Source organism: Anas platyrhynchos, chromosome 9 (assembly GCF_047663525.1).
Source record: "Anas platyrhynchos isolate ZD024472 breed Pekin duck chromosome 9, IASCAAS_PekinDuck_T2T, whole genome shotgun sequence".
NCBI lineage: Eukaryota > Metazoa > Chordata > Aves > Anseriformes > Anatidae > Anas > Anas platyrhynchos.
In genome coordinates, this window is record NC_092595.1 from 23,032,667 (window position 1) to 23,058,334 (window position 25,668).

The 25,668-nt window shown below is 39.4% G+C and overlaps 2 protein-coding genes and 1 long non-coding RNA gene across 5 annotated transcripts in view; 2 read left to right on the forward strand and 1 right to left on the reverse strand.

Annotated features, from left to right (window-relative positions):
* Positions 1–20,367, reverse strand: LOC140003182 (uncharacterized). Of its 3 annotated transcripts, none has more exons than XR_011811310.1 (5): positions 19,650–19,832; positions 18,346–18,508; positions 16,151–16,234; positions 14,352–14,472; positions 1–311 (listed from the first exon to the last, which is right to left on the reverse strand). It is a non-coding gene; the product is annotated as an uncharacterized lncRNA (long non-coding RNA). The 3 variants fall into 3 exon arrangements; XR_011811311.1 differs by lacking the exon at positions 1–311 and adding an exon at positions 19,304–19,555 and having other exon boundaries at positions 13,986–14,472; XR_011811312.1 differs by lacking the exons at positions 1–311; positions 19,650–19,832 and adding an exon at positions 20,160–20,367 and having other exon boundaries at positions 13,986–14,472.
* On the forward strand, positions 7,480–9,776 carry CCL20 (C-C motif chemokine ligand 20). Its single transcript, XM_005025483.6, has 4 exons — positions 7,480–7,732; positions 7,979–8,093; positions 8,893–8,970; positions 9,258–9,776. Exons 1-4 carry the CDS (start codon positions 7,657–7,659, stop codon positions 9,283–9,285), a joined length of 297 nt encoding a protein of 98 aa, XP_005025540.1. The 5' UTR covers positions 7,480–7,656; the 3' UTR covers positions 9,286–9,776.
* Positions 19,937–25,668, forward strand: part of DAW1 (dynein assembly factor with WD repeats 1) — a 20,939-nt gene continuing 15,207 nt past the window's right edge. The window contains exons 1-3 of the mRNA XM_027464624.3: positions 19,937–20,090; positions 21,195–21,267; positions 22,274–22,418. Of these exons, the coding sequence (XP_027320425.2) occupies positions 20,051–20,090; positions 21,195–21,267; positions 22,274–22,418 (258 nt within the window). The 5' untranslated portion in view covers positions 19,937–20,050. The remainder of the gene's footprint in view (positions 20,091–21,194; positions 21,268–22,273; positions 22,419–25,668) is intronic.

Below are 25,668 nucleotides of genomic sequence, written 5' to 3' on the forward strand. Positions count from 1 at the left end.
TGGGATTCTCTGGGGCTTTATTTTACATAGCGGTTACTGTATGTCTGAAGCTGACCTTTGGTGGCTGTTGGTGGGTGTACTGTGCTCTTTTTCCTCTGCCCCACACACAGTATGTCTCAGCTCTTCCAATGGCTGGAAGCCATTAGTGTTTCAAGGAAAAACAGTGGTTTAATGGTATTCATGGATGAGACAGGATAAATGCTCCTGGTGAGAAAAGATAGTTGAATTTTTGTTGTCACTGCAAAGCTATCTTTCACCATCACGTTAAGATTGTCCGTGTGGTTCACAAGTTGGCTTTGAGCTCTTTGCTTCTGCAAAAAAAAAAAAAAAATGTGGTTGAGAGTAACATCTTTCTGTGGCTAATAAGAGAATTTTGCTCAGTACTTCTTTGATATGAACTACATGTTACGCTTAAGAATGAGAAGATCATTTTCATGAAATACTAAATGCTTTAATAGTTATGGCCTATTTTTCCTATCAGTGCCATCCACAGATAATTCTTGTGAAGCTGTGAGCTCCACATGACCAATGAGCTAGCCAAGGTCCATAGCATGACTTGGGTCCAAAAAAGCTGATTAAGCACATAGTCTGTGGCTATAGAGGCTTGTGCTAACTCTCACTTCTTTTGATAGAAATGCAAAACCTCATTTTTACTTCAGTTTGATAATAGTTCAATAATTGTTCAATGTTGTAATAAAGAGGAAATCAGACTTTTAGGAGTTCAGGGAGAGAATAGTAGTATTTATTAAGCTTCACTTTTTAGAATTTGGAGGACACTTCAGTCACTCATGAACGTATCCAATATACAAATCCCAGCACTAAACAAACAAACGAAAAAACACCAAAACAAAACAAAAAAAAAATCCCAGGAGGATCTCTGCTTGATGGCTGGACCTCATAACTTTGCCATCACTATTTTTGTTGTACAGTTTAGTTCAGTGCACTTTTAACTTGTAGTCTTTGCTTGCTTTCTTCATTTCCAGTTAAGTAACAAAAAGGAAATGATATATAGGTCAAACAAATCTCAATTAAGTTGGTTAATACTTTTAGTGACTAATAGTGACTTGCTGTGGATTGCCAAAAAGAGACGGGAGGAAAAACCTGAGAGGATTTCTAAGTAACTTTCCATGTTGAAATATTGCTTTGGGGAGTGTTCCTTTGTACACTTGGCATGTTTATCCTATGAACCTCCTACTAGTGACAGTTTTGCCCTGTCATAATGGACGGACATCTTTTTTCAGAGTAAAAATTTGCATTTTCACAACTTGGGTAAGAAATTTCACCTCCACTCTATCTATTCCTTCCCCCTCCCCTCAAGGTAAATCTCATTACAGACACTGGGAGAGTTTGAACTGTTGCAACTGCCCAAGAGTTGTAAAGTCCTGCAGGAAGAACATTTGTTATGTCTAGACAAGTGCACATAACTAGCTGGATGCTTCGTTTAATGTTGTATGCCTAATGATATTTGAGAGATACTTAACATAAACTACATATGCATCAGGCTGCTAGCGTTTGATTGAAAGTAAGAGTTCTTTCACTCCAAGTGTCCTGGATTCTTATAAAACTTTGACTCCATGCCAGTTCAGAAGGGTTTGGATAACAAAATCACCAAACACTTGCAATGAAACATATTAGGGAGGCATTTTTTTCCCAGCAAAATGTTAATTTTTTTGTCCCTTTGAAAAGTGATTTTTTTTTTAACGTGGTCCAAGATTTTTTCTGTGAATAGCTAAGGTTCAGAAAAGGAGTTTTAAGGGTATATGAGGATAAGCAAGGCAGTTGTGTTATGCAAAATAAGCTGTAAGGGTCAAGGTGGAAGCGCCTAGAGCTGTTGTTTCCTTGGAAAAAGAGCAGGACTCTTGGACAGATATAAGTCCAAACCAGCTGTTTTTGGCAACTACAGTTTAAACCCCCCCCCCCCAGGAAAGTCCTCCATAATTTAACTCTGCACTGCTGTAAAGCTACAGTGACTGCAGCACTTGAGAAGGCCAGTGTTTGTGGCTACTTTGCCAATGCTCATTTTACAATCAATAAATTATGTTAACTAATATCTATTAAACACAAACATGATTGTCTTTTTTTTTTTTTTTGTCCCCCCTGTTTAGCAATCCAAAGCAAGCAGGTGTTACTGGATAGTTTTAAGCTAGTCTTCCAGTAATACATGACAAAATCCCAGTTGTCAAACATGTACTAAGTAGCCCAGAGTGATCAAGCACTCTAAATGTCAAGTCTGGTTTAGTAAAACCAGCAGTCATTGAGTTCTAGGTCAGCCTCAAACTTTACCACTTCATGTTACTTGGTTCTTCTTATATTTTCTCTTTTTTTTTCCCTTTTTTTTTTTTTTTTTTTTTTTTTTTTTACTAATGTCAACTTGAGGAAGAAAACACAGAACAGTTGAGGAAAAGGATGCTTTACATTTTCTAAAATATTTTCTAATTTTTAGATGAAACTATTGTTGTGTTTCACTGGAATTTATGAAACCTTCAGCCCAGCTAAAACTTCACTTCTAATTACATGGTATGATTTTCTTTTTCTTGCCTGTCTCTATTCCTGTCTACAGATTGCGAAAATCTGGAAAATGTCACTCTCTCTCTTTCATAATTGCTAAGGCATAATATGCTTTTCTACTTTATGAGTTAAATATTTTTAAGTGCAATCACTTATTTGTTAATATCGGAAACAACTTGATGTTCAGGCTGTGGATTCAGGTCAGAGGTTCATTTCTCCCACCAGGCATATAATTTATCAGTAATTGCATCTAACAAATGTCTTTCAATAGTATTTCTATATCTGTTCCTCACAAGGTGCAACATATAATTAGTGAAAATTAATTTCCTCCTTCAGAGAGGGATTTTTGTTAATCAGTAATGCAAGTGCTGAAGTGAATGAAATCACAGTATTGCATCACTGTAATGCCAGAGGTATTGAGCAAGTTATGTGTGGAACTTTTATGCTTGGGATTTATTGTACATCTCATCACTGGGGATTATGCAACGACTAAATCCCCTGGTTTGGCCCTGTTCCTTTGAACTGGTGCCTTCTCCTGCCCTTTGCTCTGCCCTAAACAATTGGAAATTACAGAAGGGGATTTCCCTTTAGTACTCTTTTTCCCTAGTAGATCAGCTGCTATAATTCTTTATTTTCAGCAGTTTGGCCAAGAGCAGTAATATTAATAAAACATCTCTTTGTGAAGACAGCTTAAAACAATTAAAAAAAAAAAAAAAAGTAATTTTCAATTTAAACAAAAATTGGCAATGTGATTCTTACTGTAGGCAATAGGTAAAGATATTATAGGCAGTGTCTAACATCAAGGTAGGCAAGAGATTTAAATAATTGTTTACTATTAGACCTAAACCCATAAAGAAGTCACTATAAACTGCAGTCTATCAGTCAGTGATTATAGAGTCCCTCCTCTGTGTCTCTCTTCAGAAGTTAGCGGTATGTTTTAAGCCTTGCATCTACATGGCTCTTCTGGGTACTCATTGAACCACACGGTGAAGTATATCACCATTGTGGGCCCCCATTTTCAAAAAATTTCAAGCAGTTTTCGAAATCATGAACAGTTCTGAATTCTTTGTGTGTATACAGCTTCTCATATGCAGTTTCTCCTGATGTGTCCTCCTCTTTTATGGCTCTAACTGAACTGCTGTACAGCATTAGTACCTAGTCTGTGTTACTTCATCTCTTAAAATACATTCAGTAGGGATGAGGCCTGTTCTCCAGCTTTGACCTCTGGAACAAAAGCAGGGGAGTTTTAAGAGAGGCTGAAAACTTTGTGGATCCATGCTTTGGCATTTTGTCTTACTACAAGCATATCGACAGGGAGGGAGAGCTGGGATGTGATAGGGGCTAATAGGGGAGCAAGAAGAGGATGGGAAGCTTTTCAACGTGTAACAAAGGAAGTGTCAGGAAGAGACAAACTAAAAGAAGAAATAGAGAGTTAGTCATGACAGAAATGTCAAGTGGGAAAACTAATAATAATATGGGCTTGACTGTGGCTTGGGGAGGAGCCAAAATTTTTAAAGATCACGATCAGGGCAGTATTGTGTCCAGTTAAGTTTGGAACATCTCCAAGGCTATTCAAACTGGGCTTTCACATCCCCTCTGGGCCCTGTCCCAGTGCTTCACCACCATGAAGAGAATTTTTCAGTGTCTGATGCAAATTTTCCTTCTCGCAGCTTGTGGCTGTTGCTTCTTGTGCTTTTTGCCATGCCTCGCTGAGGAGACTTTGGGTAAAGGCCTCCCCACACAGCCTTGGGGAGGAACGGCAGCCCTTGCTGGGGCGGCCAGGAGGGCAGTGAGCTCAGGGAGCCCTGCTGGCCCGCACTCAGTGCACAGCCCTTTGCTGTAGGGCCTCCTGTGCAGCTCCCCAGTTATCCCAGTACTGGGACGTTAAACAATGTTTTGTTCCAGCACTAGCCACCTGCAGCCGGGCCTCCAGCAGACCTTTAGCCCACTGATTGCTGCCTTGGAGCCTGAGGGCCTGTGTTTTCAGCCATTCTGCAGTCACCTGTCAGGTTCCTATAGCCCCTTCTGGTCACACAGGTGCTGAGGGAGACCGAAAGCCTTGTTTGGTCAGGGTGGGCAGCAGTCACCCTCCCCTCATCCATTGGGAATCATCACTTTCTTTGAACATGTAAGCACCCTCCCCACCCCTTTTCTCCCCTTTTTGTTTGCATTATCAAGTTGTAAAAACAGATAAGATATGCTTGAGAGCCAAGTCAGGACTTACCAGGCAACTTTCTCCAGCCATTTGCGTTATGGCTTTTGCTGATTTTTAACTATGTGCAAATATACTGAGGGTACTTTGTACACACTAAGTACAAGCAAAGTGAAATTTTCTCCTGAAGCTGAGGCCCTTACGATGGCATTTGTTTTAAATCTTAATTGAATTTTCCTAAATCAAATAAACTTTGTCTTGAAAGGAGCAGCAGTTGCCTGTGACACCAGGCACAACAGTCGTGAAGGGCTCAGACAGGAACCAGAGGTGTGATGGAAACTGCCTGAGGGAAGAAGCATGGGGAGAACGTTATCTGGGTTATGTCATTGCTATGGTGTCCAAACTGCTTGTGCTTAATCAGGATTAGGTAGGGGTATCAAGGATCTGGTGAAAAGACTGTGTCCAAAAAGCACTGTTTAGAAAGGAAATACAACTGTAGAGTCAGAAGGGAGGCTTGAGGTGCAAGGCTACTTCCATCTAAGTGATGGTTTCAGTAATAGTATGTTAAGCTGAAACGGCCTAGATAATGGTGTCAGAAGCACTGAATTTGGGTGGGGTGGTGGGAGAGCAGATTTGGCACAAATGAGAAAAAAGGAATTTGGGGTGATTTGTTTACTTAGGAATAGTTTAGGCAGAGGAAGGAGATGTAGGAGTGATGAAAAGGTGGGTTCAAGAAAAGATTTAAAAGAAAACAAACAAACAAAAAAACAAACAGTGAATAAGGTAGGAAATGAGGTATAGAAGAAGGAACGGGGATGGTCTTATGCCAGGAGGAGTACAGCTGCTTCAAGGCAGTGGTGACGCTGTCCTGTGGTCCCTAAGCCTCCAGAGAAACTGGGGGCAGATCCTGTGGACAACCCACTGGACAATCCACCAGGACTGTCTGAAAGGTGGCATGGCAGGCTGGAGTAAGAAGAAAACTTGTAAGACTTGCTTGGAAACTTGTAAAGAAGGATAGGTTTAACACTCAGTGTAGGAGGAAGGGCAGCAGAACTGCAATTTAATAGTACTTACTAGTTATTCTTTTTTATAATAATAAAATAAGAATTATGTATTAATGCTAATATATTAATACCATTAACAAATAATATAATTGCAACTCAATACTACTTAGTGATACAATTATGTAGTATTGTGTAGTAATATTGTCTAATAGCAATGTTTTATTAGACAAAATGTCAGTTTTATTGATTAGGCAGGACATCTTAAAAAAGAAATGTTATAGTCCTGATCAGTTATGTCTTGAATATCCAATCTAACGGGAGAAGAGTTGGACTTAAGGAATAACAAGTATGTTATCAATAAAGGAGACAAACTGATTTCCTTTTTAGAAGGCTTTGCTAGCAATTTTTTAAACTATTGTTTCCCTAGTGCTTTTGATGATTGTGATGCTAGTCTATGGATAAGAATGTATGGTTACTGTCTCAACAATCCTAGAAAATTCTCTTTCCAAAGTAGATGGACACCTTACTAGTATCAATGCTGGAGTGAAATGGGAGGGTGGAAGCGGAGGAATGAGGGTTGATAACCCAATGCCTAAGTTTCATATCTTATTGCTTGGCAGAAACTGGGTGGCATGCCTTTCTCCCTTAAAAATAAATAAATAAAAAGAAATCCCAGTCTGTCACTGAAAAACAGTAAAAATCGAAAAAAGAAAAAGAAAAAATGGTGACAGTGGGGTAAATGGAGAATTGTTCATTGCTAACCATTGCTTAATACCCGTCAGTCTAGAAATAAGTGATCCATAAATAAGCTACATTTATGGAAAGCAAAAAGTTATCAGCAATACACAAAGAATAGAGGGTATGTCATTCTGAACAGTTTCTGACCACGTCCTTGAGCTCTAACTTAAGAGAAGCTACTTAAAGCTCAGGTTACTCTATAACCACCTGGAGCTGGTAACAGCTCCTTTGTGCAGCAGCAGAGCAGGACGTGGCCTGCAGCCGTCACATTCGTTATACGGGGGTCACTGAATGGTACTGGAAATAGCAGCCTTCAGCAGCAGCTCAAACAGTGCACTTAGTGCAATGACATAATCTCTCTGCATGGGTTTCTTCTGAGCCATGAGAGGCCCTGTTAGGACTGTGCGTGTTTTAGCTGAATGCTCAGAAGTAAAAGTATTTGGGTGCCGTATGGCATGGGGAGCAAACAAGATGCAACCATGGCTTATGAGGTAGCATCAATGCATTTGGAACAGTATAGAGTCCGTTTCTAATGAAATGGTTCAGATTTGTAATGAACAGGCAAAAAGTGGTGACAGTGAGAAGAAACTAAACAAAACTAATTTCCATGAATACTTGGCCCATGTGGGCCCTGCCAGTATTACAATCTACAGCGCACAAAGCAGTCATCTGGAAAGTCTGATGTTACTGTGTTGGCCAACCTGTAAATATTAATATAGTCTTTTGGCATAATTAAAGATAGTTACCCAGTTTCTGAGACGATACCATAGTGAAATGAATCTGTCTGGGCTAGGCCCACCTCCCTCTACCGCCACAATGTGCTTATTAAAATAGAGCACAGCAAAGACACAGTTTTGGTAGGTAACATTCAGTTACCTACATTTGACTTTCCTCATTTCACAACCCACACTCTTACCCCTAAAAATACATGTTTCACCCACAGAACCATTACCTCACAGCCTTTTATTTCCTTTTCTTTTTGGCTGAATCTTCTAACCTACTTTAAAAAACAACAAAAAAATTTCCCCTGTACGCTATCTCCGGTTATAGCACCAGGAAGGAGTGCTGAGGTTGTATTGGGCATGATGGAATTTGCCGTGGGGAAACCCAGTGATGATAGTGGAACCCGCCCGCGTGTGAATTCCCGTGGCTCCTGCTGCGGCTTTATAAGCAGGTGGAGGAGAGGCAAGCTTGGCAGGACAGGCAGGTGGTGAAAGAGCACTCACTGGAGCACAGCTGCTGCTTAGAGTGAAAATGTCTGCCTTCAGCACAAAGAGCTTGGTCCTGGCTTCTCTGCTTGGGCTCCTGCTGCTGTGCAGTACCTCCCAAGGTGAGTGCGCTTGGGCACGCCGCCCTAGGATGCAGCTCTTGGGCTACTTTGCACTATGCCAGCCACACCAGGGTGTGCGTACTGGCTTCAGGATGATGTAGAAGGGCATTAATTCAGCAAAGTATACTGCCTAATCCTCCTTCTCTGTTGAAGGGGAGCTGAATAGCTGGGGGGTGGGTGGGTGCTAGACAGCATGGAAATATGATCTAAATAGATTTTATTAACTTTTTTTTTCCTTGATTCCAGCACAAAGCAACCAGGACTGCTGTCTGTCTTACACCAAAGCCCGTCTGCCTCGGTGGGCCATTAAGGGTTATACTGAACAGCTCTCCAGCGAAGTCTGCGATATTGATGCAATCATGTAGGTTACTTTTCAGATGATTCTGTTTTTCTGACTGTCATGTATTAACCTTAGGATGCCTATTGGGGCAGGATCAATGATTTGAATGCTAGAAGTGTGATTTTTCTTGTTCTTTCTCTCTCTCTTTTTTTTTCTTCCCAAAAGTCAATTTAACTAATTAAATTGCATATAGTGATAGTATAGAAAATATCCAACCAGTAGTTGATAGAGACTACTAACTTATAGGACAGCTGTACAATCTAGATTTGTTTAGGAATCACCTGTGCAGACAAGGATGTGCTTAATCTACAGCTGAGCGTACCTACTCAATACAGGGTGTTTCATTGCCAAAACTTGTTAACAGACACACATGAACCACATAACGTGCAAATGAGACTTTTCTGAATTCAGAGATCATAATTTTCCCCCCCAAGTGATCTCTCACCTTAGCATAACAGCAACTGTTTTCTTTAGTCTTATATGTTATTTCTTGCACCTAGAAAAGTTATTTGTCTCAATAGTTAGAACAAATTTAACATTTCATGGTGCAAGAAATGGCTCCTGAGACTGAAGCTATTACATTTAAGCTTCATTGGGTGGTGGTGGTGGTGGTGGTTGTTGTTATTATTATTATTTTCATATAGTATTGAAGGGGTTGTGTAGCATCCCATATTGAACTGGCATTTACAAAAGCTCTTGCTCTTCATTATGTAGAGTAACTATGGTGCATGCTTTTTGATTAAATGCAGCTTCACAGTACTTACTGGCAGGGATTTCTAATGATTATTTATTGATCTCTTTATCATTATTTATTTTCCAGTTTCCACACTTTCAGTGGATTGAAAGCCTGCGTAAACCCTAAGGATGTCTGGGTGAAGAAGCACCTTCTTTTCCTGAGGTAAGAATCTAAAAACTACTATGTTGATGAAAATGGAGCATATATGAAAGTTCTTCACTTACATCTCCTGAAGGCAGCTTCTGATGACAATTCTGAACTGATTTTTCTTTCCATCTCCTGTCAGATGTGCCTATTCCTTTTTAAGAGTCCTCTCAGGGACAGTCATGTCACATGTCCCTTTTTCTACCTGACCTATTCTCTCAGCAGGTGCTATATCTTGGAAAGAGTAACGTGTATTTGATCTATGTCTGAGGTGATTATTTGTGTTCTCTTGTTCTTTTCAACAGCCACAAGCTAAAGAAGATGTCAATGTGATATGGTTTCCAGCAGGGAACTAAACGCAGTCGTGGCTGAAGAACCACTAGGTTCAACCTCTTGGTTGAGATCATCGTCTTGTACACTGTTGTGTGCTTACTCGCCACCATCTCTGGCTTCTTTGGAACCGTTGAACTTCTCATTGATTCATATTGCATCGCTGTTTTGCTTGAATTAAGCATTTTGTTAAAGTTTCTATGTTTACTAATGTATTCCTAATATGACATGAGTACTATTTAGTAAAGAGTACCTTAAGCTGTTGTACAGAATATGAATTGTAGTAGGTTTATTGCACAGTATTTTTGTGTTGCTCAGCATGTGTAAACCTTTGTAAAGGATATTTATTCTCTTTATTTTGTTACTTCTCTAGCACTTTCTTGTCCCAAAAGGTTCCTTTTAACTGTAGTTAGCATTATAATACTTTTTGAACAACTGTTTATGTCTGCTTGTGGAAAAAATGGAAACTGGAGTTGAAAATAAATGTTAAAAACTGCATTCTGTGTGGTATGTTTGTTTTTGTAATTGAAAAAGGCGACTTTCCCTCAAAATAAATTCCTTTGCTCATGAGCCCCAGCTGAAATGACTACTCAAGTGTATTAACCCCTGATAAAGCCAGTGTCCACCTGGTTGTGTTTGCCAGGTGGGTAGCTGTGAACTCCATAGGATATAATTCCTTCTGCTTACCCAGATGGCAGCTATATACAAAGCTTTTGCTTAACATGAAGACCTGTTTTTTAGCTCAATCTCATTTAATGAGACTTGAGGGAATTTCTCTTACTGGTTTCTCTGTTTGTGCAGGAGAAGTGTTAAACACATTGTCACAGGGCAAGCTTCTAGCTCATCTGCTGACAAGGCTTATGATTATGGTAAGTGTCTGCCCTCAACTTACTCATCTCTGGAGGAGGAATTTGCAGTTCTTTCCTTCCCTTTATGAGTTTCCTCAGGGTGGCTTTTAGCATAATGAGGTTTTCCTGGTGCAGGATCTCTTGGTGGAGGTCTGCAGCCACTAATGCAGTACAAATGATGCATGATAAAAGTAGTAGGTCTTCATGGAGTAGGTAGGATGTGAGTGCTGGTGAATCAGGAAAGACTACTCAGCTCTGTAGCTGCTATTACATGGCTCGGAGACTTCAGGGATGTGAGCAAGTAGGCTGTGTAGGTGTACTCAGTGTCAGCACCAGAATTTGGCAGATAAATCTATGCCTTGGTTTTAGGTACCTTTTAGTCATGGAGATAGAAAAATTAATTAAAATTTAATTTCAAAATTATTTTTAGCGTCCTTGAGAGAGGAGCTGAGAGATAAGGCTGTTGATTCTGCTTTTAAAACTTGCCAGAACTTATGCAATCTGCTTCTGGTCCTGCAAATCTGGGAACCAGCAATTCTCTGTGGTGAAGGTCTGAAAGTGTGAGATTAATTTGCTTAAGTTTCCAACAGGTGGATTCCATGTCCCTTACATTAAGGATATGAGGTAAGAACCTATCACCCTCCCAGAGAAGTAATTAATCAGCATGTTTCCTCGGAATTCCCAGAACTTCTCGACAGGACCGGGGTAAACCCCAAAGCTCTTGGGTGGGCTCAAGGAGCACGTGGCCTAAATCATGCACCAGCAAAACAGTATGGACACAATGAACGGATTCATGTTCAAGACCACCTTGGGTATGGGTGTGTAGGGTGTTTTGAAAGAGTAGTGGGATAAGAGGAAAAAAGACTATTTGGTAGCTGCTAACAGAAAGGTAAATGCTGTGTCTGTCACTAATGTTGGTGCTGAGGTTGATCTGGGAAGGAGAGGGGATGTGGAGTGGGATTGATAGGAAGATGGCAATGGGCAGCACAGTGGTGAAAGACAAGCTGCAGAGAGCTGTGGAGATATTAAGAACCAGTGCTATGTATGAATTTTGTTCAGAAAAGCTTGGAGTCCACGCTGGGGAATTCAAAGCAGAAGAGCAAAATAAAATGAAGTTTGATGTGAAATTCTGTGGGTGGCTCTTTGTAGTCACAAATTGGGGCCGTGAGTTTCGTATTGCTTCTGTTACTCCCCTTCCATTGAGTCAGCCATGGCTCTCTCTCCACAAAAACCCAGGTGCTTTATCCACAGATCTGTTTCGAGTGGGATTTTTTTGTAAGTTCCTTTCTTTGTAGTTGTACATGTATAGTTGCATAACCAATCTCATTGAAGGAATAAAAAAAATCACCTGGAAATTGGTTCATATGTTCAATAACACTGACTGATTAGGTTGTTAGGCAACTGGTAGGAAGTTCTATGCAAAAACAGCATGTCCTGTCATGAATTTCTGGGGACGCGAGCAGGCTTTATAAGCAAGCATCTTCAAAATGATTAGGTCGGAAGCATGTTTTTGTAAGTAGCCTTAAATCACCAGTAAAAGTTCTGACAGCTTTGCAAATAGTGACCATTTCTAGGAAGACCTTGAGACAGGCTTCTTTGGTAGGGTTGTTGCATTTGTGTAGCTGTTTATTTTTGCTTTATATCTTCAGCCTCCCAGCTTGTTTGCACTGCTGAACAATCTGAGGTGCATCATTAGACAGTCATTTGTAGATTTTTCCCTCCACTTTACTAAAAACAAACAAACATTTTTCTCTTGCAAAATGCTAAAAAAAAGAATTTTATTAGAGCTTGGAAATAATTTGGAGAAAAAGTGTGAGAGCTTTCCCATAAAAGCCTCAGCACAACTTCATACTGCAGTTCCAAACTTAACTGCTTTTGCTGTGTTGAGACCATGTTTCAGTGATTCCTGTACCTGCTGGAGTATTATTATTGTCTCTGTGCATGTGTTTACATTCTGTGGTTTTTCCTTAATTCTCTTTTTTTCCTTTTCTCTCATGCCATTCCAAGTCAGTACATAATGGTATTTTGTTAGTTTGGGATCTTTGTCAGAAAGCATTCTCTTCATGTATGGAATCATATTTATTAATTTCCTAATATTTCTTCTCCTACTCCAGCACAAATCAACCGTGACTGCTGCCCTTCTTACACACAGAAAAAAAAGCCTCCTAAGGCTCCTGTTACACGGAGCAGTTGTCAGAATAACTGTGAAATTGTAATTACTATAGTGTAAATTATCAGTTTAAAGGAAGTTAGCAGTATTACCACTATTGGTTAGTATAGTCTGATGCGTGACTGACGGGATCTCTTTCAGTTCTGCACTTGGATCTGTTTTTGGTTAGTGGGAATTTAGTTAAATATTATACTGTCACATCTGCATATGGTCCTGTGAATTCATCTCAGGGAAAAAATACACATAAAAATGGTGTGCAACAAGGAATTGCTCTTAGTATGCATTTTTATCTTCTACTGCACATTACGTATTTAAACAAACAGTGGGTGTTAGTGAAAGGTAGCAAAGCTGCTGATGACAAAAACAATTTAGTATTGCACGGACAGTGATTTTCTAAGGAGTTGTAAGCACTATGCTGACTTCATCTTGCCATTAAAACATAAAACCTGTCATATCTCATGTGTTGGGCAAGTACTAACAAGTTACTTGAAGTTACTTGTTGAATTACTATTCTATTGATTGTAGCCTTTAACCATCAGTTGAAGACACTTTGTTGTTTCTCATCTTTTTTTTTTTTTCTTTTTTTTTTTTTTTCCTCCACCCTCTACACAAAGTGCAGGTCAAAAAGCACTTGAAAGTCCAAGAGAAATAGGTGAAGTCCTTCTCAGCCTGAGCTATGCATGCTTTTGAGTACATTATCTCACTGAAAATTGACCATTACTGCGTGTGCTTAGTGACAGTGATGTTTTTAGCTCTTTTGTAGGATTGGTCGGTTATTGATAATTGGTCGGTTATTTTCAGTTACCAATGCCAGTGAGCCTCTGTGCTAACTGAACGTGACTTCTAAACAGGAATGCATTGTTCAGCTGTAATTTTATTGGGAAGTGAGTCAGGGAACCTGTGAACCTAGAAAGGCTTTAGACTTATGAAACTGTCACTTGATTTTAATGGCATTAACCCAGCTGGATGAACTCCAAAATAAAACAGATGATCATTTGCTGATCACAGCTATGTTATGGCTCTGGCAGAGTTATCCCAAATACCGTGCTATAAGCAACATCCTTTCCCAAAATATAAATCATAAAAGCGCTATTTAGCCTTTGGACTAAAAGCAGTCACCGTGTATGGCAAGTTTACTGATCAATTGTAGTCGTACAAATTTACATAAATGCAAAACTAAGTTCTGTCCCTAAGATTTTGTGGTTATACTGTTTCGGTAGTGCATCAGTCCTAACTCTGCTAAAGGTTTTTAAACTGCTGTTTGTTTCTTGTGTGTTATTAATGCAGATAACTTCCAGTCAAAGTTAACCAAGAGTTGCTGGCATTAGATTAAAGTATGGTATACAACAGATATGCTGTGGCTGCTATTACGTATTAGGCATGGTGCTAATTAGACTGTGGCTGCTAATACACATTAGATCACGTAGCTACTGTAAGTCAAGCCAGGCACTTAATAATCTTTTGTTAAAAAGAGGTTCTTCTTACAGCATTATTCAAAGATTATGTGATCCTAAATACGCAATTAATGTAATGACAGGTGAAATTTAGAATACTGTATGCTTAAAAAGGAAATATATCACAGGAAATGTAGTATCTAAAATACTATTATTAATTGCTGTTAACAAATTTACAGTAGCATATCCATAATTTTGTTTATATGAATTCAGTTTAACTCCCCAAAATAAAATAACAATTTTGTTTGTAAGCATCCATGTCTACATTTCCATATTCCAGAAATATTGCTACTCATAACTTTAAATTGAAAACTTTTTAAAAATTATTTTTAATATTCTTTTTGTTGCAAGGAGACAATTGATAGTCTGGATTGAGATCACTTGAAGAAACAGGGATGCTGTATAGAGTGGCCATACAAGGAATTATGCTGGGTATGCTTGTATGTATGTGTATACAATGTATGTCCTGTATTGGAGGGATTTTTACCTATTGTCACAGCCACACAGCAGTGAGGAAGAGAGGCATTGCAGATGGCAGATTTCCCTAGACTAATAGTGCCATCAAAGGGATGTGAAAATCCAAATAGAAAGCACTACCTTCCTTTCAGAAGAGGTCACTGAAGGAAACGGGAGTTGAACTTGTGTGGCTCCCTATTGTGTAGTCTCTTACTTGGGTTCTGCTAAGACTGATTCCTTCCCAATTGTTAATATCAGAAAGCTGTCAAAGGAAGGTATGAGATGTAATCACTAGGATTCACAAAACAGATAATTAATTTCTACACATATAAATTTACTCATATTTCACTTAGACAAAGAGTTGGGGGTACTATGTTTAGTGAAAGTGTGTACTGAAACGTATGAAACAGAGCACAAACTATTTCTTATTTCTGATTCAACATTAAGGTATGTTAGCGATGCAAGTTGTCTTCTGTGGCCATGAGCCAAGGCAAAACAATTTTATGTGTAGGACAAACTAGAACAATTTAATTTTCAATTTTACATCCTCCCCCTGTGTTTTCTAGATGATAAACAGTAATCAAAACATAGATTGTTCTTGAAGGAACACTGCTTGCGAGGGGGTGAACTCTGTACCAAGAATTCATATAGCAAACACTGAAATGACAGTAGATAACATCATTAGGTATCAAGGAGAGAGGAACATCAGAAATTTGTAAATAGCTCTATACTCATAACTCAGGGAAATAGCAAGGTATTATGCACTAAACGGTCAGTCTAACTAGAATTGTGTCAGTGGAGATGGGTTCAAGTAATTGGCTCAATTTACAGTGAAATCGTCAATTACAGTGTCAAGATTAAACTAGCAGTTTAATATCCTTGCAGCATCATTGATCAGGTATGAAGCTAGTGAGAAAACTATAAACTAGAAAAGTAGGCAAATGGGAATTTGAGAATGATAGATTCAATGTGGCAGCTAAAATCAGAGCTGCAGAGTGGTCAGTTTGGTAAGAACTATTCACTCAAATGTCATAGGATTTCACACACAAATAAGCTTTGTTATATAGCTGAATGTAAGGAATACAAAACAAATCTTAATGTAAAATGTTATGCAAATGAGAAAAATAATGGTATTTTGGCAGACTGGTTAACTATAGTGATTGCTTTTTTCAGTGAACATTTACTAGAGCTGCTTGAAAAATATGATTGTGTTCCAGTGGGCATTTGAGTGTTTCAGATTGTTATGACTAGGAATAAATGGTTAATATATCTTTCAGTGACAATGCATATCAAAGATGTCTGAAATAACACAAATCTCAGAGATGCTCACTCCATAGCATTGCTCCAAATTGTTACAGGAGTAGGCAAAAATGTTTGGTTAATTTTAAAGTGGGTAGTACTGTATTAATGCCAATTACAATCAACGAATACATGATATGCACATATATGCTTATATATGAATTACATGAAAATGATGGTAAAAAACATACAAAACAAGAAACACAGAGACAATGCAATAGTACTACAGAAATGTGGAAAACATGAAAGTTCATGTGAAATGCTTAATGCATTTTGGAATCATAAAAATTAAATACAAAAGCCCAAATGTGATATTTTGACTTTTTTTTTTTTTTTTTTTTTTTTTTTTTTTTTTTATTAAAAGCAGTGGTGAAATAAACACGCTTTGACTTTAATGAAGCTGTGTTTTCTAAAGCAAAGTGTCTTTCCTGACTTATGTTCATCAATTCTATTGTAGACTTGGTAGAAATCCTGAGGAAGATTTTTGCTTCCTCCTGACTGAAAGTAGTTTGACTCGACTGTGTGTTAGGTAACTATAGGAGAAGTACTCCTCTGTTTTCCTTACTAGGTGCATCCGGATACCTCGCTGGCTTTCATCTTGCAGCTCAGACAATCTGACCACAGAATAGTTGCGTAATTACCTGATGCTGTCAGCTTTGCTGCCTTGACTGACTGGTACAGGACTCTTCTCCACTGCAAAGGTCTTCAGCACCCCACAGTCTGGACTGTGGAAAGAAAGATTAAAGGCATTTCTGAGTTCTTCTCAGAGGGGGGTAAGACAAACACATTTTACTGTGTGTGTGGTTTTTTCCTTTGATTTTTTTTGTTGCCAGGTCTACCTATCAGTGTGTTAAGATTAAGAGGAAAGAAAGCTCTCCCTTGGGAAGGGAAGGGAAGGAAAGGAAAGGAAATTATATTTTAGCTAAGTGAAAATTTGACTGAAGGATGTAAGAATATATGGAATGAGCCTGACTGCACGTGACATTGTAAGCAGTGTGAGAACAAGTAGATGGACAAAAGAGCACAGAACGGAACTGATGTTCCTTTCTAGTGCTTGCTATTATCTCATTGTAGGTAAACCACATATGTATCTATTCGTGTGAACAGAAACTTGCAACATATTTCCTAGGCAAATAGCAACTCTCTCTCTTTATTTGGTATAATATTAAATTGATGAAAACAGCCAGGCAAGGATGAAAAACAGAATCTTTGGGAAAGAGAGTGTTCTGTTTACAGCATAACATGCTTTCATTCTCCCAGAATGGCTCTTACCTGGCAAACTGAAAACTCCTAGAAAATCATCTTCCACATACAAATATGACAGTTTTAACATTTTCATGGCTCTGGTGCCATGGTTAGCATTGGAAATAACAGAGCAGAAGTGAGAAGGAGTGCTAACATTGCAGAAGGAAGTGTATGAGTACAGAGGTGTGTGTTTCACTAAGAGGAAGCAGGATCCCTATGCCAGAATAGAACAACCTTGAAAAAAAATAGCCAAACCCATTTAATTCACCAAGCAGAAACAAGGAAATATCACAGTACAGTCTTTCTGCATCTGCCAGACCTTACAATTATGAGAAAGGACAGAATAAAAAACTCCCCTTAGTAAAAATTCACTGCACCCATTACTGACATAACAGACATAGGAAGTGGCTTTCTACATCTTTCCCTTAACTCAAACTCTTGGGCTGGCCTTTCTGATTTAGTTCAGCTTACCACAGACTGACCTACTTCGGAACAAGTGGGTCATGATACAACTTCAAATCAGGAAGCCTAAAACCCGCTCTTCTCTGCAAGCAAGAGTGTGTTTGAGTCAGAAACACATTCTTACTCTTCTTAGGATGGTACTTTGGGTCAAGAAAAGAGATTTGGAGAATCTGTGTTGGCAGAAAGAACCCACAGTTCTCAAAAGGAAGCTCTTTGTTGTAACCATATTAATTTTACTTCACACTATTCAACACAGTTGTCTCCAGCACTCTACATAAATGTATACTGCAGCCTTTCAAAGGCTTTTGAATACTGACTGATAGTGAGGTTTATAGTAGCTTAACTTTCAGCCACTCCTGCAGACTGCAGACATAAGCAAAAATGCACAGGTCACAACTGATGTATGTTATCTTTCCAAGCTGATAACATCAATAATTTTGATCTCTGTACATAAAAGCTGATTACATTGCTGCAGATCCTGAGTGGATGTCTCAGCATGTCTTTTCTTTCCAGTGCAGATATTTTTGAACTCTCTACAGTGTGCATAGAGTCTTCAAAGCTGGCCTTCCATTGTTCAGAGGCTGCGTGTACCTTTTGGATGCTGAAAATCCTCAGGAAACAATTTTACCCCAGCAGCTGAAAAAAAATCTTTCTAAAATTATGCACTTGTTGCCTGTTTTCATGAACTCTAAAAAGCTTAGCATTTATGCTTAATAGTGCAGGGTTAGTGGTATGGACTTCAGCTCAGGCGCCCTACTTTTGTGCATCATTGCTTGCCTAGCCCTTAAGCAATTACCTGTGTTGAAGTCCTTCCTTTCCCTACAGTTGTTACCTATGCTGCCAAAAGTCTCCATGGATAATCCTACCTGCACCAGAGCTGTAGTTCTGTTTTGTCACATACCATTAGTTACTATCTATTTATTTTGCATGCAAGCCTATCCACAGTGGCACTTTGGGAAAAACTTCATCTCAGAATAGCATAGCTCTTCGCCACCTTCTCAGATAGTCAGCATTTTATTTTTTTCTATTTTTTTATATAGGAATAGAGTAAACAATGCCATCATGCCAGCAAGGAAAGCGGATGAGAGTCGAGGCCTGATTTGACTGATAATGTCATCAGCATCATTACCTTTTACTCCTGATGATGACAAGCTGTGAGATGTGTGTTTGAATGGAGATTTACAGGGAGAAAGTAAGGCAAGAACATGGAAGGAGCTGTTGTTACAGAGCTCTGTGGCTGCTCCACTTCCCTCTTCCCTGTTCAGACTGGGCTGCGTTTGTCCTTTCCATGCCTCATGAAAAACAAACAAAACAAGCTTGTTGGTATATGGTATGCAAAACCTTGAAAAAAAAATATTTCTCAAGAATACCACAGTAATTGATCCAATGACGCAAATACCATCCTGAAGTACAGGACTGAAGAGAGGCTTATTGTAGAAAATATATTAAAATAGCAGATACTCCTCATTTATGCTGTATAGAAGTACCAAGCCTTCAAATTTAACATACAAATCACACATAACACTTCTAGATGGTGTTAACTAATACTGAAGACACCAGAGAGGCTGCATGAATGTGTGTTTGCAAAGAACAGAGAGGAAGGAGTTAATATAGAAGCAGCACCCATGGCATGTTCATTGTTAGCATCATTTAAGCTAAAAGAACAGAAAAATATTTATGCCTAGAAAGAATAATTGAGGTGGTTACATGTTACGCTAAACAAATATAAAAAACTGTTAAGACACTAGAGGACGCCAAGACTAGGGGTTGTTCAAAAAGTTGTTTTTGAACAGTGTCATTCCAAATAAGTCAGTTCTGTTGTAAAGCTGTTTAGATTGTTTTCAATGAAAATATTTCCTATCTGCCTCAAGATAACCAACCTTCCACATATGAACGAGACAAAAGATCAAACCAAACCCCAGTCATGTCTCACAGACAACCTGGAACTGGCCATTGTATTTTACTTCCTAGTTTTGCAGAACCAAAGGTCTGTCTTCAAAGTGAAGCTGTAGGGAGCCCTGTGAGTGTTTCACACAAGTCACGTACTGTTAGACAGTGACCTGAACCTTGCTCTAGTGACCCCTCACCAATGATACGGGCTGTGAGGAGACTGATGAAATGAAAGGATGTTGGCTGCTTCCGCTGTCGATGATCTACGGCCATTTCTGCATAAAGATTGACTCTTTGGTACATTATCTTCTAATGGTTCCATGTTGGTTACACTTGTAGCACGCTCCAGCTCAGGCTTTCAGGCTGACACCTTGATTTCCGCGGCGCACAGGTGAAGCCCTGGGCCAGCCCTTCCAGCTGGTGGTGCTCAGGGGGGCACCATGAGGTGACTGCAAGAATGGCAGAAAAGCCTTCAAATACTGAGCCCACACACAACACATCGTTACAAGTAAAATTAATAGGGAGAGGTACAAATCAGTCCACCTGGGAAAAAGCAAGCCTAACTTTGTATATTGACGAGCTCCCAGGTGACACCTTGCTGTTACAGCAGCTAGTTCTGCTGAAATGCAGGTTGAAAGCCTGGATGATGGAGAACAGAGGAAGGAAGAAACCAGCGCTCTGCTGCCCGCCTGTTGCAGACACGGCACAGCCCTCGCTGTGAGGGACCCCGGGCAGGGCACCACCACCACCACCATTTGCCTGCCCCTCAGGCGGCGGGGCCGGGAGATGGCGGCCGCCGCGGCGGGTGGCGGCGCACGCGCGCAGGCTCTGTTTGGCCGTTGCCGTGGCAGCGGGACGGGGCTCGGGGCTCGGGGCTCGGGGCTCGGGGCTCGGGGCTCGGGGCTCGGGGCTCGGGGCTCGGGGCTCGGGGCTGGCGGCGCACGATGGGGCTGAGGCGGCTGCTGCTGCGCTACTACCCGCCGGGTGCGGGGCTTGGCGGCCTGGGGACGGCTGGGTGGCTGGGTGGGGGCTGTCGGTAACCACTCGTGTTACCTTCCTCGCGTGTGCACCTTGCTCGTGTGGGGCGCTGTGGGGCGCAGGGCAGCTGCTGTAGGGCTCCTGTCCGCCCGCGGCGTGCTGCGGAGGGGGTGCTGGGGATGGTGCTGGCACCTCGTGTAGGCGAGGCAGGTGTTTGTGCATCGCCTCGTTCTGCTGAGGCGCGGGGCGTTTAAAATTCCAAAATCGCGGCAATTAGCCCCAAAAAGCGTACGTGTGGTGTAACGGCCTGCTTAGTGGAAAGTTGCCGTGTTGCTTATTTTTCGTGTGGTTGTTGTGTGGCTTCTCGGAGCAGCTCCGTGCTTTGATGAGGTATTGGCAGCGAGCTGGCCTCGTCGCTAACTCCTTCAGGAGAGCGACCGCTTTCACGGACTGGAACGAGGTGGAGAGGACAAGCCCAGGGAGCGTGATGTGATGACAGATCTTTCTGTCCAATTAAATGTTTTCCTTACATACAGTGACGTGAACATTAATCCAAATTATCCCTTCCCACAGAAAAGCAAGGAGCGGCAGAATACTAAGCAGTGAGGTTAAACGTTTTAATGCGTTAGCTGAAAGTACATCTTGTGGAGGTGACGGAGCACACCTGGAAATAGGAAGTGTGCTCTGGTTTTCTGTGTGTCACTGCACATAGGCCTTTGCAAACAGTGAAATAAATGTAACAGTTTTTGTAAAACAAATTTTCTGGGCTTCTTGGAAATACAAACTGCAGCAAGTATCTTCAGTACAGTTTATTTGAAAACAGAGCTGATGAAATCATGTGAGAAGTGGTTGGGGTAAAGCAAACACCAACAACGTGTTATTTTCCAGAATTGAAAATGGATCATAAATATTTAAGTAATAAGATTTAGTATTTGTTATCATATAAACATAGCAGAGTTGTTCTGCTGAGAATTCCTAACCTCCTTCTTGTCTCAGTAGCTGGAAGTAGGTCTGCTAAGTCAGTAGGGCAACACAAGCAGAAGCATTAACAGTATGCATTATAAAATCCCTAACATCGAATTATAACCTGTTTATCATATATTTTTAAAGGAATTATTCTGGAATATGTACAAGGTGGTGAGCCGAAGACCAGACCTATAGATCTACTTGATCTTAGTCCTGAGTAAGTATTTCAGGCAACAACAGTATCTGCTGTTTTATAGCGTGCTTATATACAATTCTGATTATTTTAAACATAATTGAGGTGAATGATGTTTCTTTCACTAAAATGCACACTGAAAGATCCAAATATAAAAACTATTTATTTTTGCCTACCTGAAACTGTCCAGCTCAGTATTCTTGGTATAACAAGTCACTGTGTGAAAGATGAAAGTTGTCTTGCATTACTTAACAGGAGTATAACCATTGAGGGGATACTAATTTATGGGTATATTAGTAGCTCCTGTTTAGAGGACTGAAATAGAAAATCCCTTTTAGACTGCAATGATTTCCATGCTAGCAGGAAGGCTAGGCTTTCTCAGTAGGACCGGTTATAAGTGTATGTTTGCACTTTCAGTGCTGCATATTGTCAGTCCTCAGTTTATCTGATGGATGGGTAGGATTCAGCAGTTTATCTGATTGTAGAAAATGAAGATCTGATTCTACAGGTTAGCTGTGAACTACTTCCTGGGGTCTTTATGAGTACCAGTGGACTGTGGACCATGTTCTAGTAATTCCTATCATAATTATGAGTTACAGATATATGAGATACATATATCTGTGAAGACACACACAGAGATCATTTTAATGCTTTCCACATCTAATTTTTGTTGTTGCTACTTCATGGGCAATTCACGAAGCTCCACTGTAATTTAAATGTTTATGCCAAAACCATGTTTGGATGCACATCTCCCATGTCTGACCCTCTGTGGAAACCCATTGAGAAGATAAAGCTCTTGCTAAGCTAAAATTCTAACAAGTTAAATCTGACTGAACTGCTTTACTAAAGAGGGAAAGAAGAATGCAAGAAAGATTTATTCACATTTCTTTTAAGCCATTACAGGATGAGATAAATGAATTTCATTTAACTTCTTGCTTTCATTTCTCTGCAAGTAAATAATATGCTTGCATTTATAATCATAACTATTGCCAGAGGATGAAATCTGTTTTTTTTTTTTCCTCATAATTAGCACAGATGTCATAGCCTTAGTAGAAGAAATTCAAAAAGGAGAACCTCTCATCACAGCTTCATGCAAGGAATATGTCATAAATTTAGTACGAAGATTGCAGGAGAAGCTAGGGGAACAAGAAGATCACAAGTTCTATCTTTTTAAGGTCAGAGTCATCTTTAAAATAATATTGGAGATTTGGGGGGTTTCATTGGAATGTTGTGATTGTTTTTAGAGCTGTGTATTGGTACCTGAGAGCAACATTTGGGCTTCATTACTAATTTTTTGTGTCTTTTTGATCATGTCTTGTGTCTTTTTGATCACATTGTTATAGAGACTGAATATGGCCTGGTTGTGCCTGTCAGGAATTCCCCCAAAAGGCCAGAGGTATAACTGTTCCTAAACTCTATTTACACAGGCATATGTACAAGGGTGTGTTTTGGATGGAAACAAATAACTACCTTATTATTCAAGTAACTCTGTGGACAAGCAACACCCATAGTTAAGTTTAAACAAAAACTACAAATAGAACCTAAATAATTAGCTGCTGGGAAAGGCCCTGAATATTTTTATACCATTGTCTTCTTGTTCTTTGTTTTGTGGAACTTAAGTTTGATTTAGATATTCGGGTACATACAGTAATACTAGTTGTAATTACTTTCTGCCAGCCAGGACATAAGCCATTAAACTGGATAAAGAGCAGTTTTCAAGGTTAGGGTTCATATAAGCCTTCCATAGTGAATTTTGTCAATAGGACTGGAATAATAAATGGAATAATGATAATAAAAAGATTCTTCATTCTTTTTTCCTTGGAAAGCTGATGAAAATGTAGTGTATGGGCATGTACCCACACTTCTTTTCTTTGAGTAATGGAGTCATAGTTTCTGTGTTTATACTGTGTTTTTTTTTTTTTCTAAATTAATTTGTCTTCTTTTAAGTTGTAAATATTAATACGTAAATATCCACATCAATATGCAAATATGGATGGTTTGATCTTCAGTTTACAGACAGCACTTTGTATTTGAAATAATACAGCTTTTTAAGAGCAACGACTAGAGAGACCTTTTGGGACTTCAAATCCAGGATTCAGTCTATCAGAAGACAACAGACCTAACTGTATTTAATTAGGCAAAGAAAAACGAAATTGCTTCCAGAGGTGGCATGTTGCAATCTGAAACAACTAAGTGTTCTGTCTTCATTGTGTCAGCAGATGGCGTTGTGTAGCTGTTAAAAATTGCTGGTCAGGAGTACGGTATTGATCGTCCTCAGCATAGAGAGAGAAGGGACAAGTTTTGTGTTGGTTGGTTTGGTTAAAAACAGAATTTGCAATGTTGTTAGATATAATTTGGATTCTTCTGACCAACAGTGCACATCTGAGTGAATAATACAAAAGATCTGTACGTTTAACCTTGAAAACAGAGCTTTCTATAATACAGTTTCTTAAAACACAATAAAGACTTTTTAAATTTAAGGTATGCTCTCAGCTGTTATAATAACTTGCTTTTCACAATCTTCTAAAATTGTTTGTTCCTCACCAAGACTGACAAATACTAAAATTTATGTCCAGATTTCAGTGTAAATAACCTAACTGTCATTTGTTGGGTATAGTGCCGTGTTTGATCAGTTCAGAAATACTTGAGGAGGGCAAATCCAATTGATGCTGGCTTAGTTCTTTCACAAAAGAGTAGTTAGAAGTGTGGGGAAAAAAACTTGGTTTAATTTTCAGTTCCATTTAATGCATGTAAACGAAACGGGTATCTGACTTTCTGAGATTCTAATAAAATATAAAATATGAGTGTGAGCATGATTTTTTTTAAACAATGTTCAGTACTTGCATTGTTTGGAAATGAATATTTTTTTCCTATTGCTCAAGAGCATGATCTTAAGTGAGTAGATAGGCAGCGAGATAAATCCATCCTTTGGTTATTTCCAGTAATTGTGGTGACAGTGCAGTGTTAGGCACCCCGCAGGGAAGCGAGCCATTGTAATGAGTTCTCAGGTTTTAAATTACTGCATTGCAAAGGCACTCTGCACTGATTTGCAGATATTATCCTAGGGACTTCTGTAACAGATCTCGCAGAATGGAGATATGTTTTTTAATATTGCCCTACAATTTGGTTATTATATCATTTGCACAAGAAATTCTTGCAGGCTTGGAGTTCTGTGGATGAAGCAACTGCAGCAGTAGGCATTGAAAGAATAGCGTTAGTCTTGTGGTCTGAAATTGAGCATAAACCTATCTAATTTTCCTCCCTTTTTGTTCATCACTGTTAAATATATTTGTTGTTCGGATTTGCCTGCATGGAGCCCTAAAGATGTCACGGATCAAATTTCCATTAATTTCCATAATTTTTCATACTTATATGCAGACATTTGTACACAGTGGGTGTTTCAAAAAACGACAACAAACCAGAACCAAAGTATTTTTGTCATTTCCATATCTTGATTACCCATTCCTATTCTTGCAGCTGAAAGGACAACTTGTTTCACTTTCTTTAGAGAACAGAAATTTCTCTCTCTCTCTGTCCCTTACCTGACCATTGTTATTTCTCTTCCATTTCCATGAGTTCATACTCTTCTGAGTTGAAGATCTCTGAGCTTCCATTATTTTCCTTTCTGAGACAGGCAGCTGAGAAAGCTAGAGATGAGAACAAAAAGTTGAAGCCGTGGTAATATGTCACTGATTAAATGGCATTGTTCGTAAGTCATTCCTTCTCCATTCGTGATGCTACAGAGCAGCGGACCACTGCTGTATTTTTATCATCCCTTCACTCTCAGCAGTTGCTGTGATTTCCCAGGTCATTATATTGTTATTCTTTAGAGGAGAGTCCAGCTTGTGGTAGATGGAAGTTGTTCAAATGCAAACCATATTATACAGTAGCCAGATTATATATTGGCACACTGACTTTTATTGACCAGTATCTGAAACTATGGTTACCTATGTGTCTGAAACTATTTTTATATATGTTTAATAGGCTTTAGTATATGTTATTATTGATATGAGGTAATTTACATTAAGCATATGTACTGTCTGATTAAAGGGCCTTTGAAACATTAGAAAAACAGTATCCTCCAGAATCTGAACAACACAGGCAGAAATCCAATCTGAAGTCGCCTCATTGAATTTTGTTTTGATAAATATCTTTGTTACTGTTCTGTATGCTTTTTTGTCATGACCTCATAGGATATAGCTTATTTTTGTTCTTCCTGTTTTTAAAAGCAAAATCATATACTAGCTGAAAGCATCCCACATATGACATAAAACATTCAGAATACTTGATTCATCTGGATCTGATGTTTCACTATTTAAGGCTTAATAGTGGTTAGGATTTTCTTCATCAGGGAGCTCACTAGGCATGTCGCCTTCACTCATTTGTTTTTGCCCTGTCAGCTAAGGCCTAGGTTACCTCACTGGT

Excerpts from the sequence above, each read along its gene's own strand:
- CCL20 (XM_005025483.6), top strand. The coding sequence starts at position 7,657 with ATGTCTGCCTTCAGCACAAAGAGCTTGGTCCTGGCTTCTCTGCTTGGG. Across the intron at positions 7,733-7,978 it reads GCTGTGCAGTACCTCCCAAG|CACAAAGCAACCAGGACTGC; the intron begins GTGAGTGCGCTT and ends CCTTGATTCCAG. Across the intron at positions 8,971-9,257 it reads AAGCACCTTCTTTTCCTGAG|CCACAAGCTAAAGAAGATGT; the intron begins GTAAGAATCTAA and ends TCTTTTCAACAG.